We start from the raw sequence: 25,248 nt of genomic DNA, 5'->3' as shown, positions 1-25,248 counted from the left end.
AAACCCTGGTTGCAGCAGCTCAGACGGAGGTCAAGGCTAGGGGCGGGGGCGCTGGGGGAAGAGGGGCAGGGCCGGTCTGCCCGGGCCGTGGGCGATGGGAGCCTGGCCTCGGCACCGCCCTGCCCACTCCCGGGGACGTCACAAGCACCCGGAAGCCGGCCCACCACCCCCACACCTTATCCTGCTCACGCCTGTCCGGTGGCGGCCCCGCTGGCCCCGCAGCATGGCTAGGGACCGGGCCGGGGGCAGCCACCCTGGCCCCTGCCCGCGACAGGCCCTTGGGCATCCATTCCGGGTCTGCAGGCGCCACCCCTCCCTGTCCTGAAACTAGCTTGGCCTCTAGGAACCCAGGGCACACGGCCCCTGGCACAAAAGCCCCTCCCTCTGGGATCCAGGGTGCCTGGGCCCTGGGCTCAGAGCTGGGGGGCCTTCCCCACAAGGCCCAGGCAGGCTCTGGGCTCCCACCCTACGCCAGCTCAGCTCACACACCCTACTGGCTCTCCCGAGCCCCTGCAGCTGGTTCTGGGGGGTTCCAGGGAGGACCTGTCACCTGTGCCCACTGTCCCGTCGGGCAAGGCCTTGGTCTCAGGACAGCTCTGTGGGAGGGGGCCACACACCTCGAGACAGGGCCGTGGCGGAGCAGAATGTGGCCTGGAGACCCCAGCAAGGGCTCTACCGTTCCGGGGAGGCCTGTGTGGCGCCAGGGCATCTGTGCCGCACCAGGGGCTGGACGTCCTGGTAGGGGCAGGGCGGAAGCTTGTCCCTCAGGCCCCCGGGCCCAGAAGAAACTCGAGTAGCTAATCTGACCGTGCAGTGGGCTCCCCTGGGTCTCTACCCCTCCTGCCAGAAGGGCCCGCAGAGTGTCCCTACACCCATGCCCTGACGCTGGGCGAGGCCCTGGGCAGCGAGGTGGACCAGCCTCGCCCCAGCTGCAGTGAGCTCACAGATGCGCACGCCAGGAGAGTCAACCCCGAGAAACGTGGTTTCTGCACAAACCACCGCGAGACGGAGCAGGCAGTACAGGCTCCTGAGAAAACAGCCGAGGCCCCGCACTGAGAGGCGGTGAGCTGGTGGGAGCGGGTGGCCTCCTCAGAGCAGCACACCCCATGCGCGTGACACGTGTTCCCTGTAGCTTGGCTCTAAGTCCCCGGCAAGGAGCTTTCCCTGCACGCAGAAGCCCCGCCGGCACCGCAGGGCCTCTGCCCACCCTGCCAGCTCCAACACTTCTGCAGGACCCCCTCCTCCCACGGGTCTCAGGGCCTAACACCTGGCCAAGCTCCCCCCGGGGGCCTGAGAGCAGGAGAGCCTGGGCCCGTGGACACAGCGCGCCGTGTGCCGAGGGGCAGGGGCTGCAGTCGCTCTGGGCTGAGCAGCAGACACGGGGAGGAGATCCTCTGTCATCGACACCCCCAGGTCACCTACCGCCAGGGCCACCCCCAAGGCCCTCGTCAGCGTCCTGACAGCATGAACGCGAGCCCGCGTGCTGACACCTGCAGGGCCAGCGACTGCACAGACCACTCCACTGGGCCACGCAGCTGTGCACCCCCAAGACCCCGGCTCTTTTCCTCTTTTCCTCGGCACCGGGAGGCCAGAGTGCTGGGGTGGTGGGCACAGGCTTTAGGGTGGAAGGCTGAGAGGCACTGTATCCCATCTCTGTCCCCTCTGGGCACAGCCTCAGGGTCCACCACTGGCGTGCCACAGGGACGCTGCTGACAGAGGCCAAAACCCAAAGGTGGGATCCCATCCTCCCATGAGGCCAGACAAGGCCGGCAAAGAACCGGCTGCTCCCTCAGGGTCGGCCGCACAGCCTGCGGCCACCCTGCGTGGCACAGAGGCCTGGCCTGGACAAGAGCGCCAGCGGCCCTGCCCCTCCCCGCCACAGGCCTGGAGCCCAGGGCCCAGCGCTCCCTGCGCCATCCAAGGAGTGGTCCAACCAAGGATCTGCAAAGTCCCCCAATTAAACTCCTCAGGTAGATGAGCGCAGCCACACCCTAGGACAAGCACGGCCAGGGTCGCTTCTCAGAGAAGGAAGGAGGCCCCAGGGACATGCATGGACTTCAGTCTACACCCGCCCGGGGGCTGAGGCGGCAGCTACAGGCGGGCTGGAGGGGGGGCTGGGAAACTCACTGGCGTGCTTGTCGGCCAGGGCGATGAGCGTGCTGGAGATGTCCCGCCTTCGGTAGAAGCACACCACCTTGGCCTCCACGTTCCCGTTGGCCGTCTGCAACAGCAAGGCAGGGTCTAAGGCACGCGTGCCCCCGCGGGCCTGCGGCTCCCCGCAGGGGTGTCCCCCAGACGGGGCCTCAGGTGTGACCAGGGACGGGCTCGCCATGCGGAGCCCATGCCCCAGGGAGGGCCCTGGAGGGCAGCGGCAACGCTGGCTGACGGAGGGGACGCACACCGGACCTAAACCGAGTCTGCACCCCCAACTCCTGTCCTATCCCGAGCCGCCTGAGGACACCAGGTGGACCCCGGCCACCAGAAAGGCCAGCTCTGCCTTGGCCTCGGGAGCTGCCCCTTCCTTTCGGGCACCAGAGGGGGTGTGATCAAGGACAACGACTGCGGGCCTCCGTCACCCGCCACGAGCAGAAACCTGGGCAGCACCCGAGAGGCGCGGCCCTGAGGCCTGGACCCGCCTCCAAGGGGCAGGGCAGCGCGGCGGGGCTCAGCGTCGGCCTCGGCACCAGGATGGGCGGCAGCGGCCAGGACTGACCTCCACCCGGCAGCTCCCGCACCCGGGCTTGCAAAGCGTCCAACGAACGTGGACAGAACGAGCAGCAGCAAGGACACCGTGAGGCCCGCGGGGTGGTAACCTCATACCGAGAACGTGTTTTTTCTTAACTAACGAGTTTACAAAATTTTTAATAATAATGCAAGGATTTTATCACAATTCTAATCTTTGTAGAGTTTAGCACAGCAACATTTATAACATTAAACAAAATTATCTTTATGAAAATTATTTCCCTTTTAGTTATTAAATTCCATTAGACCAGGAATTTTTCCCAAGAAAAAGCCTTCGGAATTTTTCACATCACTGAGCGTAAGTTAAAAGTGCTATCAACTCCGCTGCTTTACAGGTTCATCACAAAACTGCAGAGTGCACGCTGATGAAAACCATCCTCACTCCAGTCCACGAAGGAATAGAAAGGGCATGCAGAATTCTTCCAGGAAAGCCGAGATCAAGTATCAAAACAAGTGAGCGTGAGGGCCTGAAGATGACGCGTCCGTCTTCGGCATGTGGAGACTGGGTTTTTAGAAGCACGACTTGTCAGCTTGTCAGCACGGCTGTGTCAGACCTGTAAACATCTGCAGTGTTGAAGGGTGCCCAGAGTTTTGCAAGATGGGATTCCCAGACCGAAAAGCGCCTCGTAGAAATGGTCCTGGAGACTGTCCGCTGAGCTTGGAACGACGAGGGGCCTTCAACACGATGGAGATGATCTGACACCGCGTCAGGACCACAGAAGCAACTGGACAGAGTCTAGAAGGACCACGCGAGAGCGTCCCGCGGCAGCCACAGTCCCGGCCTCCGGGAGCACCTGGGCCTTGCGTCTTCAGGGCTTTGTCCGAGTCTCTGAGCCACGGAGGCTGCCCCCAGCGGGCCTGTGGAGTCGCAGCAATGCCCCCTCCTGGATCCACACCAGGTGCAGCCCCTCCCAGGGGCCCCCGAGAACGTGCACCTCCTGGGGTTGTGCTTTGCTCCGCACAACCTCAGCTCTGCGAGCCTGGCTTGGGCCGGACCCTGGAGACCCAGGGCTCCAGAGCGCTCTTCCCTCCGGTGCTCTGCCTGGACCCCTGCTGCCTCGCCCCTCACACCCCCCACGTGTCTCCTGCACCTGCCTGCATCGCCCCCCGGGCTGGGGTCCCAAAGGGCCTGTGGGAGGAAAGCTGGGGCGACCGCAGGGCACCCTCGCCCGTTTCCTGTCTCCACGGAGGCCGGCTCAGCGGCCCGGGAGCGAGGGCAGGACGGCAGGGGGCCTTCCCACAGGCTGGGGGTGGCTACGGCTCGGGAGCAGGCGGAGTGGGGTCCTTGGCCCCCCAGGAGGACCCTGCTGGAGGACAACGTGGGATGCGGGGAGATGTCCCACTGGGGTCAGCGGCGTCTGCCTTTCATCCTTTGCTGGACTTTTCGGAGACTCCCACACCCCACGGTCCAACCTGCCTCCCTAAAACCTGGCTTCTAATCCCACGACAGAGGCTTCCCGGGAGGCCTCCGCCCGTCCTCTGGTCCCCTCTGGGCCTCTCCTGCCTGGCTGGCACCCAGCCGGCCCACACGGGGCCTGGTCCCCACGCCGCCCCCCCCATGCCTGTCCCGAGGGTCTGCCCTCCGCGCCCCCCTCCACGCACCCCCGTTCTCACCCCCCCGCCAGCCTTTTCCCGTGCTTTCACAACATCAATTTTCTCCAGCAGTGTAAAGATTTAACTCTTCATGAAAACAACGTAAATGCCACATATATCCAATCAAAGTTCTAAGAAGAAAACTCGACAGTTACTTTGAAAGGTCCCGGGAGGGCCGGGGGAACTGGTGTCGGGCACGGCCCAGGAGAGGGGCTCCGAGGGGCTCAAAAGAGCTGGGCTTTGCCAAGGAAACTCATTTTAGACTTGTTTTCATTTACAGAAAAGAGACAAAGCGCAGAGCAACCCCGCGCCCCCTGCCCCAGTCTACATGCCCCCCCTTCCTCCTGACCCCTCAGTGCTCACTCCAGGGTCCGCTCCAGGGCCCCGCCAGGACCCCGCGCCACCCCCCGCTGCTCTGGGCGGCGGCATGGGGACTGGTCAGCGGCCCGCAGGGTGCCCTCCGCCGGGGCGCCCGCTGTCCTGGGGGCTGGACGGGGCTGTGGCTCTGGAGGACCTTGGGGTGGGGGCATTTTCTCAGGCCACTCCTCTGCTTGCAGGGCCCTCGTCTCCTCTGACTCCTACTAACTGGACGTTGGGCCGTTGGAGGACTCTCTACTTTTCTGAGTTTTCTCTCTGTGTTTTCGTCCCAGTTTCTGCTACTGACTTCCAGGAGCCTCTTCTCACTCCCGAGTCTCCCCAGTCACAGCGGCCGCCACGTCTCTCTGAGGATGCCCCCGGCTCGTCTGGCCTCAGTTTCCTCTGCGCCCTCATCAGCTCTCTCCTCGGTTTCTTTTGATGGATCTCACGGTGGAAGCCGTCCTCCCTGCTCCGTCCAGGTCGCAGGCTGAGAGCAGGCGTTTTGCTGGGACGTGATGCCAGCGGCTCAGATCTGCCCCCAGAGAGCACCCCCCGTCTCCACTCCCTCTGCACACGAGGCTGCCCAGCATCCTGGGGCCGTCAGGGGAGGGCCCTCAAACTGACCCCGTTTTCAGCCCCTGCCTGAACTACAATCGCCTGGGCTGTGCCCACCTCTCCAGCCGGGACGAAGCCCCCATGCCCCGTGGGGTGGGAGGGGAGGCCAGCAGGGGTGCAGGGCTCCGAGGACCCCGAGGGCCACAGCAGACATCCGTGCTCCCTGGTGCTTTGGACCCACGCCCCTTTCCACCACCCCACCCGGCAGAGCTTCCTGGTGCCCACACTTGCGTCCTCCCTCACGGGGCGGCACTGCCTCTCCCTCACACACGTGGCGTGTCGCGGCCAGAGTGAGGGCACCGTGGCCACCCTGCGACCACAGGCTGCCACGGCCCTGCCTGCCAGGACGACTCCACGCAGAGGCCTGGCCCCCAGCCACGCCTTCAGTGATCCGCACGGGGTGGGGCGGGACAGACACCTCCTCCCATCGCAGCAGCGGGCACGGGCTGCACCCTCCGCCCTACGGCTCCAGTGGGCGGAAAGCAGGGCTCGGGGGAGGCGCCCGCCAGCGTACCGGTTCCAGCGGTGTGGTGGCCTCACGGGACATCCGGCCACCGCCCCCAGCCCCGGTCACTGACACGCCCAGGCCGGGGCTGAGGCTTCGGGGCACGGGCACGCCGCCCATCTCCTGGTCCCAGCAGGCACGGCCTTAGGGTCGGGGTGCCGCCACGGCTAGTCTGATCCTTGGGAGACCGGCACCCTGACCTTCCCGCCCCACCCTGCATGGTCCTGAGAATCGGCTGCACCGCCCCAAGGCCTGAGGTCCAGGAAAGCAGCCCCTCCCCTGCTGGCCACACGGAGGCACAACAAGGTGGCCCCTAGCCAACACGAGTGACAACAGGGCTTCCGGGACGGGGGCTGCTCCAGGGCGGGGGTCCACAGCCGCCCTTCTGCAGGAACCAGGGGAGAGAGAAGCGGCAGAGCTAAGGGCCCTGCTGACCGGGCACCGCCGTGGCCGCAGCCGTGGCCTCGGAGGAGGGTCACACCGATGCCCTCTCCCCCAGTACCCCCGCCAACGCCTCCAACTAAGGAGGGCGGCAGGAGACGTGGGGGGGGCTTCCCCCACCGGGCTTGGGGGTCTGCACGGGACAGCGCCCACTCCTCTGACCAAAGAGGCCATTCTGAACCTGTGAGCCCACGCCCACCGTGCCCCACCAGGCCCAGGAGGGCTCCGGGGGCCCCGCCCCCTAATCCACTCGTAAGCGCCTGCCCAGGACGCTCGGCAGACGTGGGACGAGAGAGGAGGGAGACGGGCAGGGGACCTTCGGGCTGTGGGCGCCCAGGCGGCTTCCTTCACTCCTCAGCTGGAACCATCCAACCCAGACCCTCTCCTAACACCCTACCAGGGACCCGCAGGGATGGGCTCTCTGGGGAGGGGCACCCCTGCCCCCCAGCAGGGACGGGGCCGCACGCTACCTTGTTGAGCTCCTCGATCCTCCGGATCAGGTACGGGTTGCTGGAGGAGTTCTCGAAGTAGACGTAGTCTGCAAACGGGCGAGAGCGCGTCAGCCTCGCGAGTCCGCCAGCCTGGGAGCCGGCCCCCCACTCGCCCGCGGCCCGGCTGCATCTGCGGCGGCAGGCGGGGGCCAGGCTCAGGCGGGGTGTGGGGGGCCGCGGGGGCTGCAGCCGGCCCGGAGGGGGCCCCAAGAGCGGCACCGCCAGGGCGGGAAGGACGGTCACAGGCACTGCTACGGCCGGCCCCAGAGACCACGTCGGCATGGAGGCTGCCAGGCCCCGGCCATCCCCCCATGCACATCCCCCGGCGTCCCGCCACCTCTCCTCCAAAGACAAAAGAGCTGAACGGAGGCCGGGGCTTTCCGGGTGGAGGAGAAACGGAGCTCGCCGGGGCGGCACGAGGTCGGGGGCCCAGGGGAGCGGGGTCCTGAGGGTGCTGCCGCCCTGCCGGGTCCCCCAGACTTCAAGTCAGCACAGGCTCCCCTCACAGAAAAACCACACGTGCTCTCCGTTTCCCCAACGCCCCCAAGGGCGAGTGGGGCTCTGGCTCAGGGAGGCCCCGGGGTCCACCCGGGAAAGCCCAGGACAGCCGCGAGACCAGCCCCGCAGGGTACGGCTGATGGGGAGGCTGTCCTGGCTGGAGTCCGCTGAGGCCTGCATGTGCACACGGCCCAGGTGCCCCCGGACGGAGGTGAAGACCCCAGAGGGATCACAGGAGGGGTGTGCCCGGAGGCTGGCTGGACAAAGAGAGGCCTGCGGGAGGGGCTGGCCGGCACGAGCTTGTTTCAGGGCGACTGCGGCCACGCTGCACCTCACTGGACCGTACACTCCAGATGGGCGGGTTTTATCACATGTAGATTTTATCTCAACTAAGCAGTTTTTATAAAAAGGTCTCAAATCAATCATCCAAGCTTTCGTTCTAAGAAACTAGATAAAGAGCAAATTAAACCTGAAATAATTACTCCTGCGTGTCAGGAACTGGAAACCACCCAAACGCTCCCCCGGGAGGGTAGGGGGTGGCAGACAGGCAGACAGCAGGTCTGCGTCCAGCGACAGAGTCCCGGCAGCGCCAGGAAAGGTGCCCTGGACACGGGGCAGCGGGGGGCTCGGGGGACTGTGCGTCTTGTGCCCGGGCGGCACTTACACACCTGCCGGCAGCTGCCCTGAGCTTCTGAGGACTGGGCTTCACCGCCTGTAACTCGTGCTTTGGTAGGTGGGGAACAAAGAAAGAGGCAGGAGGGGGAGAGGCAGCAGCAGCGGGAGGAGACACGAGCCTCCCCTGCACCCGCGAAGAGGACGGAGCGCAGAGGCAACCGCCTTCCAAAGGGAGAACGAAGGGAGGGGAGAAGCCCCAGCCCCTCCCCGGCCCAGACAGCGTCGCTGGTGAATCGCACCGAACACAGAAGGGAGGCTGAACACAGTCCACACGAACTCTCCCAGAAAGCACTAGAGCAGGGAGCCCCCGGTGGCTCAGGAGGCCGGACACCGCGAGAGACCACAGAGCAGTGCCCCTCACCAACTTGGAGCACAGCTTCTCAGCACGACCTCTGCACATGGAAGCTGGCCGCCCAGCAAGGGGACAACGCCCCTTGACCACTGGGAGTCACACCTGGGGACACGTCGAAATCACAGCAGTGGAATGAAGCAGAAAAACCATCTCAACAGATGCAGAAGAGCTGACGAAACCTACACAATGCCTGATAAAAACTCTGACACAGGGGCTTCCCTGGTGGCGCAGTGGTTGAGAACCCGCCTGCCAACGCAGGGGACACGGGTTCGTGCCCTGGTCTGGGAAGATCCCACATGCCGCGGAGCAACTAAGCCCATGTGCCACAACTACTGAGGCTGCGCTCGAGAGCCCGCGAGCCACAGCTACTGAGCCTGCGCTCTAGAGCCTGTGCACCACAACTACTGAAGCCCACGCGCCTAGAGCCTGTGCTCCGCAAGAGAATCCACCGCAATGAGAAGCCCACGCACCGCAACGAAGACCCAACGCCGCCAAAAATAAATAAATAAATTTGTTAAAAAACAAAAAACCTCTGACGCAAACTAGGAATTCAGGGGAACATCCTTGCCTGCTAGCAGGCGTTTACCAAAAACCTACAGTGAAGTCCCGTTTACTGATGAAACCACGGTGCCCTCCCTGAAAGCCAGAAGAGGGCACGGGAGTCGATCCCCTGCACTGCTGCTCACCCACAGGTCCTGGTCGGTGCCACGAGGAGAACAAACACACACATGAAAGGCGTACAGATTGGAAAGGAAGAGAGAAAACTCTCTAAATGCAGAGGACATGACTGTCCACAGAGAAATTCCCAGAGTTTACAAAAAGCTATTAAAACTAATGAGTGAGGGGCCGCTCGTGCCTTGAGATGGACTGCATTCTGCCTATGGCATGCGTTGCCCTCTCCATAAACCTGCTTTCACTTAAAAAAGAAAAACGAACGAGTGAGGGTTTAGCAAGCTCATAGGATACAAAAATAGTGTATTAAAAGTACCATTTACAATAGCTCACACAAGTACTGAAGTATTAACAACCTACAGATCTCTGAAGATCAAAAGCTCTGTGCCAAGATCTGTATGCTGAAAACTACAAAACGCTACTGAGAAAAACCAACAAAATCTAAATAAATCGTAACATAAGACATCATGGATCAAAACACAGACCGTCAACCTTTTTCAGTACAGGGCCAGAGAGTAAATACTTCAGGCTTCGCACAACAAGAGGCTAAACCAAAGACATCACTTGGGTACTAACGTAATACATTTCCACAAACATTCTGCCAATGAAATTAAAATCCAAACAATAATAATTGAGTATACTTTTTTGTGATAATCCTGGCCTACTAAGGAATTCTGCTTTGGGGGAGGACAATTTGCTTCATCGGGGCTCAAGTTCACGTTCTGGATCACGAAAACCCATCGCAACGTCCCTGTTAATGCTGACCTGTGACGCGGCCTCTATGTCTTTCTGCATAAAAAGTACCCAAACAACGATATCCATCTGCAAGCATGAAATTTTAATTGAGCACACTCCTACTGGACTCTCTGAGATTTCTCTCGACCTTTCCCTTTCAGCATCTGTGCAGTGAAGGGTGAACCCAGCAGGCCTGGGTCATCCACACCCCGCACGTCCAAAGGAAGGTGTGGCCCCTGACCTGCTCCTGGGAGGTTGCCCCAAAGCCCCTGGAGGGTCCTGCCTGATGGGAGCCTTTGCCCACCTGGGGGCACGGGCCACACAGACCATGCCGACAGTGTGATCTGTGGTGGGCCAGAGATCAACCTGACCTCCGGAGGGCTGGACACTAAGGCCAGCCATGCTGATGGTCAGTCATGGCTACGTGACCGACCTGGATAAACAGCCTGGACATCGAGCTGCGTGTGGTCTCACCACCTGTGGCCCTGGGACAGGCCAGCTGGAAGCCTTGACCTTTTTACCTCTGCTGATTCTGGTGTATATCCTTTTGTTGTACCAAACTCAGCCATGAGTGTGATGGCTTTGCTGACCCAGAACTGCAGCAGGTGACACAGTACAGATGGTGGGGCAGCTCCTCAAGGCAGCTACGTGGCTTCTGAAACACAGAAACCTCCTTCGCACACGCACCGCGGCCCGGAACACACTGCAGGGACTGTGGTCTGAACGCAGAAAACATGCCCGATACAAATCTGGGTCGGAATGGAGATCCCATTTCTCGTTTTAACATCTGACGGTAAGAAACCGTATAAAGCAGTTTGGGATTCAAACAACGTCAGTCATCACCAAGATGGATGTACCACAGTATAAGTTTGCAGGAAGGGCCATTTCATGCAATTTTGAGATGAGTTCACAAAGGGCCATCATCAAGCATGCAGCAGAAACGAATTTCCAAAGGCACTCAGTGTTTGATACTCATGGTTGAGTGTTCTTCTCATTCTGAAAAATTCCAATTTCTGCCCCAAATTTAAGAAATCACAGTAAAATTTAACCACTGCTACGCCCTCAAGCTGCTGCGTGGTAGGGCAAGTCAAGATATTCAGCTTCCACCTTTTATTTCGGCTGTGTTGGGTCTTCACTGCTGCGCACAGGCTTTCTCTAGTTGCGGCGAGCAGTGGCTTCTCTTATTGTGTAGCACAGCCTAGGTCTAGGCGTGCGGGCTTCAGTAGTTGCAGCACGCGAGCTCAGTAGTTACAGTGCATGGGCTTAGCTGCTCCGCAGCATGTGGGATCTTCCTGGACCAGGGGTCAAACTGGTGTCCCCTGCACTGGCAGGCGGATTCTTAACCACTGCACCACCAGGGAAGTCCTCAGCTTCCACTTCTGATAAAAATTCACAGAACTGATGACGGCTGACTCCTCGAGGTCAAGTGCAGCTCACCGTTGACACAACAGGTGGGATGAAGCACGAGACTCAACATTTTGCACAAACGCCTGCTGACAAGCAGCCCGACGGACCACGGGCTCCAGGCACCTGATGTGTTAACAAGCTTTGTCCAGGAGTCCAGCCGAGCCGTTCTGCTCCATACACCAAATTCTGTTCGCGCACATAGCAGTCTGTCCTACGAGTCAGTTCACGTGGGTCTGGAGGCTGAGAGGTCAGATGATCTGCCGTCTGCAAGCTGGGGACCGGAGCCAGTGGCGAGAATCAGCCTGAGTCCAAAGGCTGAGCACCAGGAAGCCCGATGTCCAAGGACAGGAGAGGATGGATGACCCAGTGCAACGAGCAGGATGCCAGCCCCGCGCCTCTCCGCGCCATCAGGCCCCACAGACTGGACGCTGCTGTGCTGGGAGGGCTCCGATCCAGGCTGACCTGTCCCGCAACGCCCTGGTGGCCGCACCGGAAACGACGTCCCCCCGGCTCCCCGAGCCCAGCCGGGCAGACACAGCATCCTAGTAGAGCCCGCTTCAGTCGGCACGAGGCTGGCATTTTCCCCACTTCTCTGAACATCTCGGCTATGCCTGGTCCAGGCGGACTCTTCACAGAGGCCGGTCTCCTTGTGGGGAGCCCATCCCGCGCACCCCGTGCCCACTCCCAGCCCCTCAACCCGGGCAACCAGCCTCCCAAAGGCTGCTCCTCGGCCAGCTGCCACCACCACGACTGAATGACGCCACCACCAGTAACCGGCTTCGCCTGCCCAGCCGATGAGCAAGCAGACCCCGCTGGAGGCTCTTGTCCGGTTTGCGAACTTCCGTGAAAGAGCCCTGCGGCTGCACCCACACACGCTGCGTCCCTTCGGCACAGCGCCCACGCCCCTAAAGCCACCACCTCCCAAGCCCGGGTGCCCTGCTCGCTCGGCGGGGACGGGGATGCAGACAGGGCTCCGAGCTGGTGAGTTACGACACGTAAGTGTGATTCGCAACGACGGCACCGCAGGTGGGCAGGTGAGCAAGTGAGGTGACCTCACCACCGCTCGACCATACTGAGGCCCCAAAGCAGTGAGGACAAATGCAAACGCACAAGCACGGCTCGTTCCAACACGACTTTATTTATGGGCACTGAGATTTGAATTTCATGGAATTTTCATGTGTCCTAAAGTATTCTTCTTTTGATTTTTTTTCCCTCAACCATTTAAAAATGTAGGAACCATTCTTAGCTCATGAGTCACACGAGAACAGGCAGTGGGCCGCAGCCTGCCAGTCCCTGTAGCAGAGGACTCAGTCCTGGTGAAGATGCCAATTCTCCCCCAAACTGATCTCAACCATAGTTTCAACGTGATCCCAATCAAGACTCCACAGTTTCTTTCTGTAGAAACCAATAAGCCGGTCCTACCCTTTACAGGGGAATCCGAGACGCCAGAACAGGCCCCACAACGTGGAAAAGGACAGTCAGGGGATTCCCGGCGGTCCAGTGGTTAGGGCCCTGCACGCTCACTGCCAAGGGCCCGGTTCAGTCCCTGGCCAGGGAACCAAGATCCCGCAAGCTGCGTGGCACGACCAAAAAGAAAAAGAAAAAGGACAAAAGTTGGAGGATTCCCACCTGATCCAGATTTGCCGTGAAGTTACAGTAATCCAGACGGCATGGATTGGCACAAGCATGGCCGCATCAATGGAAAAGAGAGGAGGAACAAAGGGCACCATGGCAAACGGGTTGGACCAAGGTGCCTACAGATGGGGGGGGGCGGTCAAGAGGTTAACAGGTGGAGATGGACAACTGGACGTTCACACGCAAAAGGGGAAGGACCCGAGAACCATCACCTCTACCACACACGAAACAATGAACTCAAAATGGGTCCTACACTTGCAAGTAAAACCTGGAACTATAAAAATTCTACAAGAAAACAAGATAAAATCTTTGTGACCTTGGGGTAGGCAGACTTCATATACTTCTCTCTTGTAAAAGAGAAAATTTGCAAAATACATATCTCATAAACAACTGAAATCCAGAATATAAAAGAAACTCTCACAACTCAACAGTAAGCTTCTTTCCAATTTTAAAAACCAGGCAAAGGATTTGTCCAGACGCCTGACCAAAGGCACAGGAACGGCAAATAAACACGCGGAAAGGGGGCCAGCAGCACGGATGCTTAGGGAAACGTGAATCAAAACTCTAGTGAGATGACCTGTGTGCCAGTCAGACTCCTGTGCAGAGGACCCAGGACCCTCAGCATCGCTGCCGGGAGCACAGGAAAATAATGCCGCCGCCTTGGAAAGTAATGAGGCTGCACTGCAGACAGGCGACTCCACCAGGCAACCCCACCCCTGGGCACTTTCACCCACAAGAAACACCCATAAGAACAAACGTTCACACTCAAAGCTGAGCACAGGTGCTCACGGTCGGCTTCACTCAACCACCAAAACTGGAAATAGGGGCTTCCCTGGTGGCACAGTGGTTAAGAATCCGCCTGCCAATGCAGGGGACACGGGTTCGAGCCCTGGTCCGGGAAGATCCCACATGCCACAGAGCAACTAAGCCTGTATGCACCACAACTACTGAGCCTGTGCACCAGAGCCCGGGAGCCACAACTACTGAAGCCCACGTGCCTAGAGTCTGTGCTCTGCAACAAGAGAAGCCACGGCAATGAGAAGCCCGTGCACCGCAACAAAGAGTAGCTCCGCTCGCCGCAACTAAAGAAAGCCCACGCGCAGCAACGAAGACCCAATGCAGCCAAAAATAAATAAAATAAATAAATAAAAAATTATATATAAAAAAAAAATCTGGAAATGGCCCAGCTGTGATCTGAATATCAGGTCCTTCCAAAAGTCACGCTGAAATCCTAACCCCAAAGCCATGGTATCTGGAGGCAGGGCTTTTGGGAGGTGCGTAGGTGGGGCCCGGAGTGGGATTAGTGCTCTTACAGGAGACCCCACAGAGCTCCCCAGACATCGAGGCTGCTGGAGCCTTGACCTGGGGCCTGCAGCCTTCAGAGCTGCAAGAAGTTGGCATCTGTTGCTGCCCAGCCCCCAGCGGCTCACGCCTCGTTACAGCAGCCTGAGGGACCGAGCCGGCCCCAACGTCCCTTCGCTGCTGAATACACCTCGGTACGTCCATTCGATGGAACCTATTCAGCAAGCAGAGGATGAGCCACCGACACGAGGACAAGTCCTGGACGCGCTGCACCCCATGAAGAAGCCAGCGTGCTGCATGACACCCTGTAAAGGGGATCTGCAGCAACAGGGGCAGATCGGGGCTGCCAGAGCTGGGGGTGGGGGCAGGCGGGCTGACTACAGAAGGCAAGAGGGACACTCGGGTCGTGGAAGCAGTCTAACCGCCTACCTCCCCCTCCTGGCCTGTTTAGGACCACACACGTGGAAGCGTGTGCGGCAGTTACACAACGGTGTGCGTCTGCCCAACTCAAAGAACCGCACACATAAAAGGGTGTTGAAAAGTGTACTTCAATAGACCCAAATTTAAATGTAAAATATACACACAGGCCGTTCCTATTTGTCTCAGTAATGATGTACCCTAACGTCACCACTAACACCGAACTATCCTGAACTGAGCCATCGCCCCATGGGGAGCCCAGGGTCAGGGTCCCACCAGCCTCGGGCCACCTTTTCATCAGCAGATCGACACATAACCTGTCCTCTGTGAGAGTCCATTTAAAGACACCGTATCCGGTACGGATCACATCGTCCATTCATGAGTGCTGGGCCCGTAGCCTCCCTGCGCTTCGGGATACTGGACGCACTTCATGGCTATGCTGAGGGGCACTTGAAACACCGAAATCTCCAACTAAAAGCTCAAAAATTCAAGTGGCATGGTCCTAAACAGGCCGGGGGACCCATCCCTCGTGGCTCCACTCGTTACACATCAACCTTAGGGAGACGGCGGATTCGCAAAGACGATCCGTGAGGAGTGATGGGGCTGGACAGGATGTGTCCGCTGAGCAAGTGGGCGGGCTGGTCACAGCCAGGAGGCCGCGCGAGGGGAGCCAGCGGGGACAGAGGCCCCACAAGAACACGGGCGCACACCCCAGGAGGGCCGCCAGACCCGTCAGCATCCCTCCAGAACCGCCTCCCACCAGGTCCCCTGGGGCTGGGGACCCCGCGGCGGGAACGGCGGGGCGCCGAAGGAAGCCAGACTCCTGACCCTGCAGGACCATGTCCGCTTTCACCTGCTACACCTGGGCCCCCCAAGCCCAGAGCCAGGACGCCTGCACGCAGGCCCCCTCCGCTCCTCTGTCCTCGCCCCGGCGGCTCCAGCTCCCCAGCCAGGCCTCGCGTACACACCCCGCTGGACGGAGGCCAGACCCTGACTGGAGGGGCAAGTGGCCGATGACCACGGGGCCCGGCCTCCCTCCAGGGGCTGGAGCACAGGGCGGAGGCTGACGGCCAGTCACGCGGGCGCCAGAGGCCGGGTCCCAGGCCTGAGCACGGCAGGTGTCCCGCACATCTCTACAGACAGAGGGACAGAGCCGTCCTCACCCGCACGCCAGGGAAAGCCCGGCTGGTGCCCACAGCTGAGTTCACTGGAGCACGTCCCCCCGCGGCCCTGAGCTGAACCCAGTCCCCTCCCAGGGGTGCGGCCGCCTCTGAGAGGCGACCTCCTGCGACCCCCAGGGGAGCCCTGCCCGCGCAGCCCGAGGAGCCCACTCTGCCCGACGCCCACAGACGGACCCTCAGGGAGCCAGTGTGGCCGCCTGGACCCCTGCCTTGCAGAGGGCAGGGAGGTGGCGGGCCTGCCCTCCAGGGGTGCCGAGCGCGGGGGTCCCTCTGGGCGTGCCGCAGCCACGCCCCTCGCTCCCGAGGCAAGCAGCCCCCACCTCCGGTCACCACCGCCACACGTGTCACCCAGAGGAACCTGGGCCTCCATCTCAGGGGCCCATGCCCAGCTGGGACCCCCGCACAGCGACAAGAGGGCCAGGACCCAGTCGGGGGGCAATGGGGGGCCACCCAAGGGCGGGGCCGGATCGTGGGGCCCCGAAGATGCTGGGAGTTGACCCCCCACCGCAGGAACCACTAAGCAGTTTGAAGTAGGGGAGACGGAGCAGACCAGCTGCTCAGAAGGGTCATCTCCTCAGGCAGCCCAAGAATCGCAGCCAGGAGAGGATCAGGGCGCTGCAGGGCCGGGAGAGCAGGCGTCCCACGAGAAGGTACAGCTCCAACCTGCATCCCACTGACCGGGAGCAGGGAGGCCGCAGGGGCATGGCCAGCGCAAGACGACGGTCAGCATCCCCGAGGCCACCCCTGGAAGCCCCGCCCGCCAGGCCCTCCCCAGGAACCTCACCCCGACGTCAGCCTGGACCCCCCGGCTGTGGAGACGGCACCAGCACCCTCGTCCGTCCACACAGGGGCCCCCAGAGCCCCTGGAAGGCTGTGCCCACTGCTACAGGACACGGGCCCCCTGCTCCCTGAAGACAGACGGACAGGGGTGCAGGGCGGACAGAGACGGAAGGCAGGACAGGACATTGTGTACAACATCAAACTCTTGAGAGAAGGCAGGCTGGGGGTCATGGGGGGCCTCAGGGCACCCCACCACCCTCACCCCGCCCCGAACTTCAGCGGGAGACAGCTGGGAGGAGGGGCCCCTGTGCCAACCTCACCCAAGCCACCCTTCGGGCCCCGCATGCCAGCACCCACGTCCACACGTCCTGGGAAGGCCACTGCGCACTGCAGGGGTGCCCGCCCTGCCACGTGAGAACGTCCCTGCTGGCCCCGCACAAGTCTGGCATTCTCCCGCGTGTGGGTGTCTTACCTAGTCAAAAGTTAAAATTAAACAAACAAAGAAGCATTTCTGACAACAGGACAGGATACAGATGACAAAGGCAAAAACAGCAGGGGCAACGGAGACACTGTCAAGCTGCCTGGAGGACTAGGGTGTTCCTATCACCTTTTCAAAATATATTTTTAAAAATCAACTATCCAAAAGAATGGGGGTTAATTTCTTACAACGATAGAAGAAAAACAAGAGACGAGACCTGAGGGGAGATGGTTGCAGCCCGCCCATTAAAAACATACCCGCCGCCCCAGTGACCGTGGTATCGGTGGCTCCTAGCTGTTGGTTTTTGCTGTCCTGAAACGTGACAGCACGTCTCTGCACAGAGACAAAAAGAGGTGCCCGTGGTGCCCTCAGTCCACGGCTGGTTCCAGAAGACTGGCCAGGTGCCCCCACTCCCCACGCAGAGCGCAGACCCCAGAGGAAGAGGGTTCGTGGACCCTGACCCCGCCACCCGCGTCCAGGCCTCCTCCACCACATTTGCTGTCACCGCCGAAGGCAACTCTCTGCCCAGGCTGGGTCACTTCCCGGGGAAGAACCAGGCCCTGTCCCCTCCCAGGCTGACCCACTCCGCCCAGCCAGTCAGCTGGCACAGAGCTGCAGCCATGCCTTCGCCCCGCCCAGACATCCCGCCAGGTAGAATGCAGGCCACCCAGAGAACGCTGGACTCTGCTAACTACTTTCTAGTGCATGTCCCTCCCATGCGATATTTGGTACAAACTTACGCTAAGAAACTGTTTATCTGAAATCCAAACTGAACGGGCATCCTGTACTTTCCTGGCTGAGTCTGGCACCTTTGGAAAAGGTAGAGCATCCTGAGTGGAGACAACAGGGGCGGCGGGGAGGGGGGCTTTCCCAGACTCTGCTCCTGCAGTGCCCCCCAGGCCAGAGCAGGCTGCCCAGGCAGGGCCAAACCCCAGCAAGAGAGGGGCGTACCTTCCTCTGTCTGGGCCCTGAGAAATCCAGACACCGCCCCCCAACCCCGAGCAAGCAGCACCTCAGGACAGGGTGCCAACCTGCCAACACCCCGCCCACCGGAACCACTGGCCTTGCAGACCTGGGGCAGCGCCTTGGGATTCCATACAGAAACTGGGGACGGAACTGCAGGGACCAAGAGGGAGTCCAAGTGGAAGCGGTCCTGCAACGCAGGCCCTGGGAGGGCCTCCAGGACACCCTCAGGGGGACACGCAGACCGCTCCCCTGGAGGAGGCACCGCAGGACACAGAGATCCTGGTCAACACCGTGGGGAAACTGAGGCACGGGAAGGTCTGAGGGTGGCCAGGCCCCCGCTGACTTCGCAGCCAGATAGGTGGCTTGAAGCCCGTATGTCAAGGAGTGGACACGAGTGGCGATCGGGGCATCCACGGCCTGGATGGGGCAGGGACAGCTCCCCTTGGAACCAGTCCCCACAGGCAGGCACGGTGGAGGTCCCACCCACTGAAGCAGGGGCTGGCAGAAGTGCCTGGCAGCAGGTGAAAGTGCAGCAGGGGCCAGCTCAGGGCCTCGGGCCTCCAGCCCCCAGCCGCCGCCACCTCCTCCTGCAGCCTCCGTGCCTCCTCCAACCAGGAGCTGGGCGCCTCCGTTCTGCGGACACTGCTTCGTTTATTCAGCGTGCCGACGTGACCGCAGGGCCAGCGCCTGGGATGGGAGGTAAGACCACACCTGCCGAGGGGCTTCCGGCTGGCTAAACCCAAGGGGGCACCGGGCGAGCTGGAGGGTGGGCAGACCGGAGGGGCCTCAGGCTGCGCAGGAGGCCAGGAGGGGTCTGCACTGCGGAAAGGTGGCCCAAGAGGGCACGGGTTCGAGGAGCACTGAACGGGCAGCTGCAAGGGAGGCAGGAGCCCTGGGCTGCGCAGCTGGGGTGAGGCAGAGGCCGAAGCTACCGGGGCGGAGAAGGCGGCTCGGTCCTGGGGGTGACCCTCCCGCCTCCATCCACAGACGGCAGGCTCCTGCTTGGAGTGGCGAGGCTAGGAAATGAACAGGCCCCTCCCAGAAGGGCCCCTACACTGCAGCCTGCTCCCCACAGGCGTCCGCCAGGGGCCTGAGCTACACGGGGTACAGGCCCCCATTCCCATGACCACCTCTGAGCCAGAGAGAGCAAGGGAGGGCCTGCCGGCCGGGCAGGTGCTGCACTGACCCCCTGCACAGATGGGGGTTTACGCCCAAGGTGACAAGGCTGGCCTGACACTCGGGGTCACCTGGCCAGAGAGCGCGCAGACTGAGGACAGAGGACACTTGGTAAGCGAGGCCAGCGCCGTTCTCAGCCCTGACACACTCCACCAAAGGTGGGCAAGTGAGCATCTCAGGCTCAGAGAGGGTGGGCACCTCACCTCCCTGTGAAGGACCAGCTCAGAACCCCATGGAAAACCCGCGGCACAGCCTCCTGGAGCCCCCGCCCCACGAAGAGGGACAAGGCCCAAAGCCGGCGGCTTCCTGGGGCCCAACTGGGAGGACGAACAGCCCAGGAAGCCAGCCCCCCAGGGCCTCAGCCAGCTCAGCGACCCCCTAACCAGGGGGCTACCTGCCCCTTCTGCACCCTTGCAAAGCACCTCCCTGCTGGGCTGGGGAAACAGGACGCAGCAGAAAGTTTGGGGGTGTTTTAGAAAAGCATGCTCGGGGTGACCACAGGCTGCTGAGGACCCGGAGAGGGAACCCTGCTAGGGGAAGACGCCAAGCACACGCCCGGCCCAAGGGGTAGCTCTCAGCCGCCCCTGGGCTCCCACGCATGGGGCTCCCCAACCCAGAGGGGACCCACTCCCCACCCCAGCACCCGAGCCAGCCCTGCCTGCCCCGGTGGACACTCCACACCCCTGCGGCCCCCAAACTCCCGCTCCCAGGAGGGCAGCCAGCAACGCCCCCCCCCCCCAGACCATGTGCTCCAGCTCTGCTCCGGGGTCGGGGGCTCCCGCCAGGTCGCTGGCCCGGAAGCATGCTCTGCGACTTCATAGCCTTCCACAGTTCCTCTGCCAGGGCCCAACAGGCTACACGGTCGGCCCCCAACAGGTGGGCAGAGCCCCCGCCTCCCTGGTGCGCCGCTCGGCCACTACCCGCACCGGCTCGTGAGGGCCGGCCCAAGGGGTCACTTCGGGTTGGGATGAGCATGGCCGAGGCAGAGGTGTCGGAGGAGGAACAGGCTGCTCAGAAAGGGGGGGGAGGGGAAGGAGATGGGGTGGGGTATAGAAGAGTGGGTGAGCGCTGCCGGGGGAGGGGGAAGGACGGCCCAGCCGGGACGGCCTGCAGTGGGGGAGGGGTGCAGAGGCGGAGGGAGGGGACCAGAAGTGGGCCGATGGGGGGGCTGGGCCGATGGGGAGGCGGGCGGAAGAGGGGAAGGGGAAGAAGGGAAAATGGGGGAGGGAGGGATACGACGGGGGACCCGGGCAGGGGGTGCAGAGGGGGCCCGGGCGGAGGTATGGCGAGGCCCGGGGCGGCGGTTTGGGACCGAGGCAGGGAGGGGAGGAGAGATGGGGGACGGAATGGGGCCCGGGGGAGATGGGGACCCGGCGGGGACTGGGGGGATGGGGGCCTACGGGGCCCAGGGTGGCAGGGTCGGGCCCGCGGCGAATAAAGGCGGCGGCGGCGGCGGGCGGACAGGCGGCGGCCTTACCTCCGACCCTGTACATGTTGGCGGCCATGTCCGGCGGCGGCGGCGGAGGCCGCAGGCTGGGCCGGGCTGGGCGCGGGGCTCGGCGCGGGCGGCCGGGAAAATGGAGGCGCGCGGGCGCGAGGCGCGGGGGCGCGAGCGGGCGGGCGGTTTAAAGGGGCCGCGCTGCTGCTGCCGCCGCCGCCGCCGCCGCCGCCGCCGCCACCGCCGCCGCTGCCGCTGCCGCCGCCGCCGCTGCCGCCGCCGCCGCCGCCGCCGCCGAGGCCGCCGAGGCCGCGCAGGGACCGAGGGCCGCGGTGCGGGCGGGAGAGGAAGAGGAGGAGCGGCCGCGAGGAGGGAGGGGCCTCGGGCGCCACCGCCCACCGAGTGGGCGGTTACCCGACCCGCGGCCGCGCGCTCCCGGACGCCTGCCCGCGCCCCCCGGGGTCTTCCCCAAGCCCCTCCCCGCAGCGGCCCCCACCAGCCGTCCACGCCGGTCCGAGTCCTTCCTGGGCTTCCCGCTCCTCCTTCCCACCCTCCCTCCTGTCGCAGGGTCCCCTCCGAGTCCCTCACTTCCCTGAAGCGCAGCGGCCCAGCCGCGGCCTCTTGACTCCCGGCCCGGCCCTCTCCGCTCACGGCAGGGGTCTTTGTCCCTGCCCCACTGCCCAGCCCCACGCCCCGCCCGGACAGCGGCGGCGCCCCCATCCCACCTCCGTGCGGGCACTGCCTCCGTGGACTGTGGCCTGAGGAGAAGGCCAAGGGAGGCGCGTGGCCGTGCCCAGAGGACCCTCTGCAAGGCCCCGCCTGAGAGCGGGGGTCCCGCAGGCCTCTCTGACACGGCCCACAGCCCGCGGCTGGTGGGGCGGGGGGCGGTGCGTGCCCAGTACAGCGAGTCTGGACGGGCCCCTGTGGGTGAGGCACCTGCCTGTCCTCCCCAGGCCCGGCAGAACCTGCAACCGAGTGTGAGCTTAAGGTCCGAGGATGGTGGGGAGCGCGGTGGCCTGGGCGCACCCCGCAAGGAAAAGCAGTGGGTGCAGTGGGGAGTCCCGGGTGGAGAGAAGCGGGTTCCCGGCCACGCTGGGAGCCAGGACCAACCTGGCTGCTAGGAGGCCAGCGGAGGGAGGTGTCGGGGCCCCAGGGTGACTGCCTTGTCCACTCAGGGACATCCCTTCGAGACACGGAGGGGAGTGGCGAAGGGGTGGAGCTCAGGAGAGGCCCCCGGCCGAGCACCTCCGCCGTGATTGACGGCGGCTGCAAGGGAGGAGCTTAGGGCTGAGGATATCTAGGCAGGTTCCCCAAGCGGGGGCGCTGGGGGTGGAATGGTCTCCCTCCCCCAGGCCCCCGTCCTAGCTTCGTGGCTTGCATCTCCTCATCTGAACAGCGAAGGTGCAGCATGAAGTCCCCTTCCACCTACACCTAACAAGTCGACCATAAAGTTAGTTAAGAACCACCGATAAGTGCCCAGGCAGGGCTTTCAGCTTTCCGCAGGGCCGCCCGCCTGCCAGCTGCGGGGAGAAGCAACAAAGGGCGGGGGCTGTTCTCCTCCCTGGACGGGGCCGTGGGGGTGAGCGGCAGTCCGGGCTGACCTCCACCGGAAGCAAAGCCACGGGCCGCGTCTCAGGGAAGCCGCTGGAATAACAGGTCTCCCCGCTCCCAAAGCACAGTGACGTCTAATAAACCCTCGGGAGACAGCACAGAGCCCCCGCTCCTCCGTTGGCTTCCACACTGCTTTCCCTTCTCCAGACTAACAAAAAAGGGAGATTGCATGCAATGCCCAGCCCTTACACCAGCTCAGCGGCAGGCCAACAGACCAGAGACACCTTGCAAAAAAGACTTAGGAATTCATCCATTTAGTAGCAGAGGAAGTAGACATTCAGGAGAGAGCCGGGAGGGTGTGTGAAGGTGTGGCCAAGTCCACGGCCTCAAGGACAGCAGGGGGCGGGGGTGAGGCACGGCGGAAGAGACCTGAAGAAGCAGAAGACAACTCCACAGGAGCCCTGGAATCTTAGGAGCTTGACAGAACGTGAGATTGGTAATCAGAAATCAGAGAGTAGATGGCGGGACAGCAGAACGAGAGCAAGGTTTAGGAGCTGAGAAAACACAGTTCCTCAAAATCACGCCGTCGCTAGAACAAGAAACAGCGAGGGGCAGGATGTCGGGCGACTAACAGGGACGGCTGTGCGGTCCAGTGGGGAGCGGGGGAGAGGTAATAAACATGACATTACGGGCCTTGAAGACAAAGTGATGAGGGTCAGGGGACAGGGTGATCATAGTGAGGGCACTGTTTGGAGAGGCTGGGACATTGGTGAAGGAGGGACCCATGGGAGTCCAACGGTGGGTGAAGTGGCCCAGAGGCCACTCGACAGGGCTGCGTCCTTGTGCAGGGCCTGGAGAGTCCCGAGTGACCTGAGCTGACCTCTGGTGAGGGATGGGAGAAGCAGCAGCAGATGTGGAGGCAAGAGGCCTCAGAGGAAGGCACACGGTGCCAGAGGCCGTGCACGGTTAGATAAAACACTCAGAGACTCACTACAGGAAAGTTCCCCTGGAGTCACCTGGGAGCCTCCAGGACCACGGTGGGGTGCAAGTCACACGGAGACCCACCTCGCCTGCTTACTGAACTTCAGGGATTCTTAGAAGTGTTTTTCAGAGAAAGCATGTCACATACAAAAACAAAACCCCAAGCTGGCCCTGCTCTCTCCAGCAACATTCAAAGCCTGAAGAGCAAATTGCGAGGGTAAGAAAGCTAAACTGAAGAATCCTGCCCCAGCCAAGTCCTCATGCGGGTTTAAAGGCCTCAGGGAAACATTTTTAAACCTAGAAGAACCTGAGAAATAAAGTTCTTTAAAAATGTGAAAGCTGACCTTTAAGACAGCCAATAAAGATGTAATTGAAACAAAGACTGAGTGGGCAGGTGCTGGCGGTGAGCTCGGCCCCCCAGTGGGATGCGGATATGACACGTGGAACGCAGGGGACGGGAGTGACTTTGCAAGGTGGGCCGGGGCCAGAGGGGAGGTGCCGGCACCCTTCACCGTTCAGAGCCCGGCATCGGATGGACGCACACCACCCAAACCCCAGTGACACCCATCTCTCAATGTTTGTTGTAACTTCTAAAAATAATCTTAGAAAAATCTTGTAAACTTGGGGTGAAGGAGCGTTCATCTAATTTCAGCGATCATGTTTTCCCTTAAAATTAAATTTTTAAAAATTTGAAAGAATTCTACACTTATTCTGTATTTTTTTTAAGATTCTTTTTTGACGTGGACCATTTTAAAGTCTTTATTGAATTTGTTACAATATTGCTTCTGTTTCATGTTTTGGGTTTTTGGCCACAAGGCATGTGGGATCTTAGCTCCCCGACCAGGGATCGAACACGCACCCCCTGCATTGGAAGGCGAAGTCTTAACCACTGGACCGCCAGGCAAGTCCCTATTCTGTATTTCCATATATCCTCTCGCCTCTGCCTAGGCCTTTAGAAATATCTGAACAACCTCCACCTAATGTCGACAGCGGTCCTCTCGATGATGAAATTGTGGGCGAGATTTTTAAACTTTATTGTTGGATTGCTGAATAGTGAGCAAGTGTTCTTGTAAAGCCAATGAACTCATTTTTTTCAACCGGCAACACTGGGCAGTGACTGTCTGTGGCCCTCAGTAGGGCACGAACTACACACACCTCCCAGGCGCCCTGCCAGCCCTTGGGGGGGTGGCGGGGCGTGCCCTGTGGGCTGGGCTGGGGGGCTCCCCTTTCTGCCTGGGGTGTCCAGAGTGGCCTCTGCTCCTGCTCTGAGCCCACCTGATCCACGAGAACAGGCGGGTGCTAGGGTACAAGGGAGACCACACAGGAGGGTAGCCGTCCTCTCTGCCACAGGAGAACCTAAGCAGACCCCCGGCCCTCACTCACTGTGAGTCTGGGGAGGTGCATTGCTCCTCCTAGACTTCAGGAAGGGACCTCCCGGTTGGGAAGCAGAGTAAAGGGACACTGCAATGTCCACTGTCAGCAGTGACTGGGGGCAGTGTCCTAACCAGAGTGGTGCTGTCTGACCTGTCTGCTGGGTGACACCCTCCTCTCATCCGGGTTCCCAGGCCCCCTTAGACCCTCCTCTCTTCCAGGGGCTCCCAGCTGGGTCACTGGTGACGTTGGGACCCGGTCATTCTCAGCTGGGGGGGGGGGCGGCGTCCTCTGCTCTTGGGATGTGGCGCCGGCCCCAGCCTCCAGCCACTCGATGCCGGAGTGCCCCTCCCTCCGACATGTCACATCTTCACCCCAAACCTGTGGCCGTGCTGGGTTACGTGGCAAGGGGGGAGTTGAGGTTGCTAACCAGGTGGCCTTAAAATGCTATCCTGGGGTGTCCAGGTGGCCCATCATCACAGGGTCCTTAAAAGCGGAGGACGAGGTGCTGCGCTGCTGGCTTTGGAGATGGAGGACGGGGCCCCGAGCCAAGGTGTGTGGGCGTCCCGAGGAGCTGGAGAAGGCTGGAGCCCCCGCAGGAAGGCAGCCCTGCCCACGCCCTCGTCTCAGCCCAGCGAGACCCGTTTCAGACTCCTACAGAACTTAACGTCCATGGATTTGTGTGAAGACACTAAGTCTGCGGAAACTTGTTAGGGCAGCGATAGGAAGCCAACACGCCCAGGGTGACGACGAAACCATCTCCGGCACTGCCACCCGTCCTGGGGCTCCACGCCTTACTGGAGCGGGCCACGGGCTCCACCAGGGGAGCCCCGCGACTTCTGCTGCTGTGGTGGTCCCAGAGGGGGAGACCTGGTGCAGAGGAGAGGCC

At 61.7% G+C, this 25,248-nt stretch overlaps 1 protein-coding gene across 4 annotated transcripts in view; it reads right to left on the bottom strand.

Moving 5' to 3' along the window:
- The window catches only part of MTA1 (metastasis associated 1), a 37,526-nt gene extending 16,865 nt beyond the window's left edge, over positions 1 to 20,661 (bottom strand). For all 4 annotated transcript variants that reach the window (XR_007476038.1, XM_012531537.3, XM_033421831.2 and 1 more), the window contains exons 1-3: positions 20,496 to 20,661; positions 6,724 to 6,791; positions 2,128 to 2,221 (exon numbers count right to left, since the gene is read on the bottom strand). Coding sequence is in view for 3 of the 4 variants with exons in the window: in XM_012531537.3 (XP_012386991.2) it covers positions 2,128 to 2,221; positions 6,724 to 6,791; positions 20,496 to 20,523 (190 nt within the window). In the remaining variant the exon portion in view is untranslated. The remainder of the gene's footprint in view (positions 1 to 2,127; positions 2,222 to 6,723; positions 6,792 to 20,495) is intronic.
- Between the last annotated feature and the right edge of the window lie 4,587 nt (positions 20,662 to 25,248).

This window comes from Orcinus orca, chromosome 2 (assembly GCF_937001465.1).
Source record: "Orcinus orca chromosome 2, mOrcOrc1.1, whole genome shotgun sequence".
Lineage (NCBI taxonomy): Eukaryota > Metazoa > Chordata > Mammalia > Artiodactyla > Delphinidae > Orcinus > Orcinus orca.
This window is presented reverse-complemented; position numbering and strand designations above follow the sequence as displayed.